Source organism: Filicampus tigris, chromosome 16, assembly GCF_054856515.1.
Source record: "Filicampus tigris isolate MCC_2025a chromosome 16, RoL_Ftig_1.0, whole genome shotgun sequence".
NCBI lineage: Eukaryota > Metazoa > Chordata > Actinopteri > Syngnathiformes > Syngnathidae > Filicampus > Filicampus tigris.
In genome coordinates, this window is record NC_141232.1 from 2587353 (window position 1) to 2596770 (window position 9418).

The window sequence follows — 9418 nt, forward strand, 5'->3', positions numbered from 1 at the left end:
CTTGTTCTTCTCAGGCAATGGACTGACATGAGCGTCACCAGTTTTTCTCAGGGAAAGGGCTCGACTACACCTGATTGGTTTTCTTTGATATGCTGGTCCTGGTCTCGTTTTGGGCCCAGAAGAGCCTGACTCTGTTCTTAAAAGGTCAGGTCTAGTTTTGCTTCTCTAAAGCAGTGTGAACCTCCTGGCTTGTTTTTGTCAAACAAAAGCGACACCTGTTAGCCGCCGTCTTTGACTGACAGCTGTTGTATTACTCGTCACTTTGGGAGATGCAACGGTGGTGGCAGCAGCTGTGTTAGCATTGGCCATGTCTCCCTCCCGGAATAAACGAGATGGCAACTGTTATCGCCAGTGTGATCCCGACAGTGCCAGAAAGACGCGAGGGAAACAGTGTGAAAAAAAAAAAGACGGCGGCGTGGGCGTGCGTTTCCCTGGGCAGCGTGCTGAATGAAAAACAAAGCATATCAACCTGCTGCTTTTTATCCGCCGCTGTTCCCAAGGTGACCTCACATTACGTTGCGTTCTGGACTAATTCCATGAGCGTCTCTGTCGTCCTCTTCCCATCAGACCCCTACGTGAAGGCCTCATTGATCTGCGACGGTCGCCGGCTGAAGAAGAGGAAGACGTCCATCAAGAAGAACACGCTGAATCCAACCTACAACGAGGCACTGGTGTTCGACATTCCCAACGAGAACATCGAGAGCGTGTCCATCGTCATCGCCGTGATGGACTACGACTGGTGAGCCTTGTCCTGGAGCTGATGGGCTCATCCAGCATGAATAGTTGTGACAGCTGTTTTTTTTCTCCCGCCCCATCAGCATTGGTCATAACGAGGTGATAGGAATGTGCCGTGTTGGCAGTGATGCCGACGGCCCGGGGAGGGAGCACTGGACCGCCATGTTGGCCAATCCCCGCAAGCCAATAGAGCACTGGCATCAGCTGGTTGAGGTAACATGCACACATTTGTTGAAACAGCATTTGAAGTGGAAGCTTAAACTTAACCTAGCCCCTTGGCATTAACCCTCACCCGAACCTAACCATACCCTGTGTTTTGAATTTTATTTCCTCTGGGCAGGAAAAAGCAATCGGTACGTTTGTGTCAACGAAGGGCGAAGCGTCACCCTCCTCCAAGCCACACATCGTGGTGGACAGTCCTCACTCCGATTAAACGGGTCAGTTATTTATTCGTCTCTTTTCTGCCTTTATTTGTTTATTGACTCGCATTCTATTTTTGCTTAGTAGTTACAGTAGTCTGTATGACAACTATTCCTCAGGCTGCCTGTTGTCAGGCGGAATGAGAGAAGAAAAACGGGTCAAGTGTGTAAAAGCTGAACCTGACAGCGCGCGATGAAGTGGTTGTCGTATTTGGGTGTTCTCTGGCAGAGGCATACGTATCATCTCATGTTACACGCCTTATGCAAGTACTTCCCAAGCAGCCACGTTGTTGAGTGGACACTAGTTACATTGGCAGAACAAAGACTGTAGCATTACTAGTGTAAGGATGAGAACAAAGACTGTAGCATTACTAGTGTAAGGATGAGATAGGGTGTAGGTTTGTGGTCTTGGGTTTGGCTTTGTGTAAGTGTTTAGGGGGTGCTGTCGGGTTAGGTTTTGGTTGGGGTTGGGATTGAGGTTCATGTGTCTGTTGAGAACTTGAGGTTAAGGCAAGAGTTTGTATTGAGGTTTGCGTATGAGTTACATTTAAAAGATTAGCGTCTGCATCAGAGTCCAAATTTGGATAAGGTTTAGGTTCAGTGTTAGGATTTGGATTAGGGCTATGGCTAGGGTTTGGGTTAGGATTAAAAAATGAAGAGCACCAGCATCAGATTCCATGGTCAGATGGTAGTGGTTTATACTTTGGGAATGGCTATGGGATTGAGTTTGGGGTTCGGCTTGGGTTTGGGTTAGTGTCAGTGCTTGATTTAGAGTTAGTGTTAAAGTTAAGGGTCAAGTATGTAAAAGCTTGCGTGCGATGAAGAGTCTGTCAGACGTGGGCGCTCTCTAAAGCTCTTATGCAATGCCTCAAAGCCTTTTCTCTCCTCTACCCAGTAAACCGCCTGCTGTCGGCGGCCTAATTTATCTTCATTTCCTCTTTTTCCTTAGGTCCACGCCGTCTCTCCACCTCCAGACCTTTCCTTTTTCTCTCCTCTCATCTGTGAATACATCTTTTTTCCATCAAAGAGAGACTTGCAGATACACTCGACGTTTTTGTGCTTCCGCCCTAATCCGTCGACGGGGAAAAAAAACACAACCTCGCAGCAGGGGAGACAAACACACCAACTCACAGTCGGTTTGCTGTATATGCGTAGTTGATAAGTAGTAATTGATCTAGGAGGTGTGTGATGTGATAAACTCTTTCCAAATACATTTAAAATATGAAGCCATCCTCAAACGGTCATCTGGAGTGGGACCAAAGCTCTTGTACAGAATCTCAGAGAAAAAGACTTACTGTATCACGCAAGGTAGCGGGACCTGCTGGATTCACCAGGCCTTGCCAGCCTTCAATGCACCCGACGCTGACCCCAGGAGGAAGGAGGACCAACGTGATCTTCACTGATGTCAAAGGAGCCAGGACAGGACTGACTGTAGCCTGAGCATGTTACCTTGTGTCTGTCTTCTTCATGCTTGCGGTGGCCATCATGGCTTCTTCTTTTATCATTCTCGGGATGGAGCGTTGTCCCGTTTTGTACCAGCAATGTGAGGGACGCCCAAAAACACTGTCAGACTTTTCCTTGGCGGATGCATCCCAAAAAAAAGGACTTTTCTTTGTATTTTTCCCATCACGAGCTTTAGAATCATCGAGTCACACGTGACACACATCTGTGTTGCTTCTATCCGTGTGTGTTTCCGTGTTTGTTGGTGTGTTTGTTTTGTATTTGTGTGTGAGTGTGTGTATGTATGTATGTACGTATGCCTGTGTCCTAGTGACCTTCTGTGATCACCACCCCCCGACACCCCATATCTCCTTGTCCTGCTCTGACTTTACCTCCAAAAAGTCCTGTCTCACATCATCACAAGGATCCATGTTGTTGTGCGAACACTATCCAGATGGCAGAATATGGACGTTCACTTGGACTGCAACATTATCAAAAACAGAAGTTGGGCAAGCACTTGAGGGTTAGGGTTGGGCTTTGATTTGCAACTGGTTAGGTATAGGTTTGGTATTAGGCTTGAACTAGGGTTAGGGACTTAAAGTTTACCTTCACCAAAGACATGGACCATAGATGTGTATATGGACTGTGACATTATACCAAAATATGCACGAAAATGGCCGTTTGGCCTTGGGTCAGACTTTCTTGTTAGGTTCAGTAAGAATTACTAACATGAATTCCATAGATTGGATTAGGGTTAGAGTTCAACTCCACCAAGGGTAGGGACTTTGGACGTTTATATGAACTGAAATTGACTTTGGGTTAAGATTAGAGCTAGGATTTGAGCTAGGGTTTGAAATGGGGTTGGCAGGGTGATATTTTCCCACATTTGTTTTTAATAGGTTATGATTAGGGCTTCTATGGGGGCTAGTTTAACTCTCTAAGTTTAACTATGACAAGGACATGCAACGTGGAGGTTTCGAAGAACTGCAACTTCACACAAATCGACTCAAAAGCTGTTTTGGGGATAGACTTAAGGATACGGTTTCGGGTTAGTTTAACAGCACCAAAGGGGTTGTTTTTCCACCTACATTTCATGGTTAAGGGATTTTAGGTCCGGGCTTTGGCTCCCAACACCACCAAAGCGACATTTCCCCCACATAACTCCCATAGATTCCGGACTTGTGAGGCTTCCCCTGGCAAAGAGCAGACAGTTAAATTGACTTCACTTGTTATCAGCAACTTTGTGTCTTGGGGGCAACTTAGTGAGATGATAGTGTGCATCTGTCAAGTAATCGCTGGAAGGAAGGGAGCTCTCAAAGGGGACAATAGGCACAGAGTGCTGGAGTATTTTTCAGCAATAGTCCTTCACGGATACTGCTTTGGAGCATGCTTGTCAGTGCAAAAGTATTGGGACGCACCACTTAATCAAGTGGACAAGTCAGAAGTGAACCACTTCTAAACGAAAACTAAAATCCAATAAAACAACTTTTCTGAACGCAGAACCCCATCAAGTGTAGCGTTTGCTGTGAGCACGCTCCGCTCACCTGTCAAATACCAGTAAATATGATGGCTCCTTCGACATCCTGATAATCCATGAACTACTCAAATTGAACTGCAGATCCATACAGTCGCCTAGTGGCATTTTATAGGTACAGATGGAATTGCTTTTAAGATACAGTAAAACTGCTCACCTGATTGATCTTGCAGTCTGTGTAACGACGCTCTCTCTCACCTCATCACGAAACCCTTCTGGTCTCCCACCCTGTCACTCCTTCCCGATGTCGTGTAACTCTGTCGTGCTTCGCTGTTTTGTGTGCTGTGCGAAAACCTTGGCAACGGCAAAAAAATAAATAAATACAGTGAAAATGTTTTTGATTCATCAGGTAAATGAAATGGATGTAAGCGTGAATGTGCGTCATGTGACTTGTAGGTTATGGATCAACTTTTGTCAGAGTAGAAAAGTTATCGATCCGGCGGACCCAGTGCTCCATGACGCGACCCCTCTCGCTTCCTTTCATCAGCTCATTTCGACACCATTTAAACACCATGCTGCCACCTCGTTTTAAGCGCCACCCCCTTCCTCGTCCATCTATTTCATGACTCATTTTTCCCTATCACCCATCTTGGACCCCACCCTGGCTGTCTTGTGGTGTTGTGAATGGTCACGATGGAGGTCTGCATGCTTCTCAATTAACACGAATGATGTCAACTCGATGCAAAATGACATAAGCAACGCTCAGAGCTCTAAGAAAAAAAGAAAAAAAAGAAAAGAAAATGATGAACTCCTTACTAATACAACTAACGACCACGATGATGATACGCGGGGCAAATGTGTGTTTTCTCTCTGTGTCAGAATTAAGATGCATATTTATCAATTGGGATTCTTTTTTAAATAAAAAGGGTTTATTCACGAGTATGTTTTTTTTTAAGCTGGGGAGCGATTGTTTCAGTCCGGGAAGAGTGAAGCAATGCTGTTGGAAATAAAAGATATGTATCATGTAGCCCGCTGGCGTCTATGGCTTCTTTCAACACGCGTGTGCAATGTGGATGCTGCTGCACGCTCGCAGCAACAGACGCACGAAGAATACGAGAACAAAAATAGTTACATAATCTAAAAGATGGCAGCAAGTAAAGGCCATATTTTCAATTGTGTTTTCCTGTATTATTTTTATTTGTTTTCTGTGTATTTTTCCATGTACTATTTTTGTCAGTTTTAAGTTTGTTGTGTTTTTGTCTGTTTTCCTTTTTTTGTATTTTCAGCTAATATTTTTGTATTTGTAATAGTATTTGTATATTTTTAAATGTTTTGTATCCTAAGGTGTATTTTTATGTAGTATTTTATATATTTATGTCAAATTTTCTCATAATTTTTCATGTTTATTTCTGACATTTGTGTATTTTTCCTGTATTATTTGTATATTTTAGCAAATTTTGTATTGTTTTTTTAAGAAATATATTTTAGTTTTATTTTCTGATTATTGTTCTTGTTTTTTGTCGTTTTTCTATTTTTGTAATTGTTTAGTATTTTACAATTCAGATTTTTTATGTAATATTTCTGCATTTTTCGTTTAATGTTTTTGTTGTACTTTTTGCCTTTTATCTAATATTTTCTATTTTTTGTCATATGTGTGTATTTTTAGTTAATTATTTTGTCATACTTTTGTATTTTGAATCTAATGTTCTCTAATTTATTTTTGCTTTTCCTATTTTTCATTTTTATTTGTTCTATTATTTTTGCATTTTATATTCAATATGATTTTTCTCGTTTGTGTATTTTTCATCTAATATTTGAATATTTTTATGTAATATTTTTAATTCTTTTTCGTATACTATTTGTAAAGCTTCTATATTATCATATACAATGTTTTTGCATTATTTTCTGATAGTTCTCATGTAATATATTTGTTTTGTTTTTTTCCTAGTTGTGTCTTCACACACATTTGAGGATTTGTCAACTACATTTTGCATCTTGTAGTAATATGGTTTGTGCTTTTTTCCACCCCAATATTTTTGTTATTTTCTAATTGCACCTTTTTTTGCATGATGTTTGAGGATTTTATTTCATTTTATTTTCTTGTGGGCAACCTGTCGGTGTCTCTGGCTTCTTTCAGCACACACCCAGCACATATACAATGTGTAGGATGCTGTATAGAGGAGCACTGAGTGTATAGACCACACATCTATATTTGTCTACCTGGCCCGACCAAATGTGCTCTGCATTAAGTCAGCGATGTGTAATTATTCAGTTACTTTGCCATGAATTCTTTATCATAGCCGCATTTATATTGCCCAAATGCAAAATGGAGCACGACTTGGCTTCTTCGCTTCCATCTGGACCCCCAAACCCCTCACAGGATATGTCATGTAGTCATTATCTCCTCCTCGAGCTGGAGATGGCCACGAGGAAGAAGAGCAATCTGGAATGACGGCGGAAGACGACGATTCAAGAGGGGATGGGGGCTGTGTGCGAGTGTGTGGGACAGAGCTGGATATAGACACACATGCACACGCACACACACGTATGACGACGCACCAGCCCGAGAAGAAATATAAGAGGGGAGGGCTGAGGGGGCTAGCGTCTCCATGGCAACGTTCCCACCGACGAGAAGAGGGAAAAAATCATTTAATCACAAAGATGTGTGACTCAGTAATATCTCAAATGTGCATTTTTTTCAAATTGTTTGTAGTTTTCAGTGAATATTCATATATTTGTGACTATTTTCCCCATGACCTTTTACCTTCATATTTATGTATTTGTTGTATATTTTTTGAGCAATTTTACTTTTTTATATAACTTTGCTATATTTCATGTATTTTTCGAGATGTAAAAAAAAAATAGAAGACTTGTTTCTTTAGTTATTTAAAAAAAATACTTTTCCATAGTATTTTTGTTATATTCACCCGCATAAATGTGTGTAATATTTTAGATTTCTGTATTTTTGGCAAATATTTTTCTTGTACCATTTATGTAAAACTTCCAACTATTTTTTTGTAATATTTAATTCCTAATTTATTCAATTTTTGTTGTGATTTTTTTGGTCTATATCAAAGTATTTCTTTAATTTTTCAGTTTCGTTCTTGCTTTTTTTTGTGTCTATTTTCACCTACCAGTAATATTTCTGTACCATTTCCCAACATTTTTGGATTTTCTAATATTTTTGTTGTACGCTTTGTGTGGGACAGCTGTGTATATAAACCCACTTATCACACACATACGACGACAACGACACACTAGCTCCAGAAGAAAAACACGAGGGGAGGGGACGAGGGGGGTTAGCGTCTCCATGGCAACGTTCCCACCGTGCAGAAGAGAAAAAAAAAATCATTTAGTGGGAAAGACATTTGACTCAGTTCAGTGGGCTGAGAGAAGCGAGCGTGTGAGGAGAGGGGGGAGGAGGTGGTGCGATGGGGTCTTGGTGGGGGTGCGAGGTGTTTCTACAACAACGCTGCTCGGATTAAGAAACTGACAGGCCAGGCATTAGCCGCTAATGCTAATGTAGCTCATTAGCATAACAAGAGCGATGAATCACGGCGTGCTGCTGCAGCATCGCATGGGGCTTGACCAAATACGTAACACAAAAATCATCCGTTACGGGTCAAACCATCATGGCCACACTTGAAGAGTTTTTGCGTTTTTAGTGCTTACACAACTCAAGTTACCCACTGACTAAAATGAAGTAACACTACTCAGGCTCTGAAGATGCCAAATAGGAGGGTGTTTTGCAAGCTGTACTGCCACTTAGTGGTGTTTTCTAGCTAGTGCTGAGTGTTCACGTTGGGTGAAATTGCTGTTTATCACTATATATTTCTGATCTATGGTTATCAGTACTTTTTTTTCATATCTATTTTTTTGAATAGCTATTTGCATTTCTGGTTTAATAAATTGTATTGTAATTCATATAATTTTAGAATAATTGTGATTTTTTTTTTGTTTCTTTTTTTACTTTTGTATAACTTTTTTTTTTTAATTCTCAAACATATGTGCACCTTTTTTCAGATTTAATTTTTTTGGTCTAGTATTTAAAATGTTTAATTTAATGTTTTGATTGTAATGATTTTATAATGATCATGATTTTTGTTGTATTTTGAATAGAATTTTAAAATTATATATATTTTGTAATATTTACGGGGGTTTTTTTGGGCTTGTTTTAATTTTAATTACAATATTTTAATGAGTGGCTTTTTTATTCAGGAGCTACTCACTGTGTGTATTATATCGTCTCTTATCTCCAAAATGCAAGATTTTCCAAAGAGAAATATATTTTTCCAACGACCTGGCGCTGGTGACGCGATGCAGGTGAATCGACTTGCGGTCCTGCAATGATTACCTGTGGTGAACGCACCATCTGGCCCTCGGCATCCCAGCTGGGCACCGACGCCACGGAGATGATTTGTCTCCATCACTGCGTGACCACATGACCGCCGTTTATCATCCCTGCTCCAGTGTGTCGTCTTTGAAGCAAAAGCCGGAACAGAATGGGGTGGGGGGTTGAAGCAATGGCAGGGTGCTGCAACAGCAAACAGAGAAAGAAGAGCCAAATTGTTAAAAAAAATAACGGTAATGATAATAATAATAATAAATGAAATAAAATATTAATAAAAATACAATGTCAGACACGCGTTACATAATTATGCAATGTAACATAGCAGCAAAGAACTCAAATGATGACGATTTGATGTGTTATACATTGATGTGTTACAACTTTGTATTATTGCCTTGTGTGTATTGTACTGATTTGTTACAATCGTGTGTGTATTGATTTGTCGCAAGCTTGTACTGGCGTGTTACACCCTCACGTTAGCTCCATGTGCTGTACTGAAAAGTTACAGGTGTCACAAACTTGTACTTACGCATTACAGTCGCGTGTGCATTGTTCTGATGCCTGCAGGTTGTACAGGTGTGTTATGTTACAACATTGTACTGACGTCTTACAGCCTTGTGTACATTGTATTGATGTCTTCCAAGCTTGTTTAATTTTGAATAATTTGCATCTTAGCTCTCCAAAATTTCCAAGTACCTTGCTCATTACTAATGCTACTAGCATAACAATATTTTACAGCCTAATGTTAGCTACGTGTGTATTGTAATTTGTACTGATTTACGGTATTGCGGACTTGTAACTCCCTGGTAGAGGTAGTAAACAGTACCTGAACAGCCTTCAAACTCTCTTGTTCATCATCAGGCATCCATTTTTGATCCACTGTAGATATTTGCTGACATCTACTGGACGGCGAGGCGCACAGTGAGAGGGAGACAAGTCTGCGGAAATTAAAATGTCCGCTGAGTGGCGGTAGAGTTTGAATATCGCCCCAAAATGGCGGCG

General features: G+C 40.8%; 1 protein-coding gene across 2 annotated transcripts in view; it reads left to right on the plus strand.

Moving 5' to 3' along the window:
- syt3 (synaptotagmin III) overlaps positions 1-5095 on the plus strand; it is a 21903-nt gene extending 16808 nt beyond the window's left edge. For both annotated transcript variants that reach the window (XM_086055043.1, XM_086055044.1), the window contains exons 10-13: positions 568-739; positions 819-948; positions 1076-1172; positions 2104-5095. In XM_086055043.1, the coding sequence (XP_085911169.1) occupies positions 568-739; positions 819-948; positions 1076-1168 (395 nt within the window). In that variant the 3' untranslated portion in view covers positions 1169-1172; positions 2104-5095. The remainder of the gene's footprint in view (positions 1-567; positions 740-818; positions 949-1075; positions 1173-2103) is intronic.
- Positions 5096-9418: the final 4323 nt, after the last annotated feature.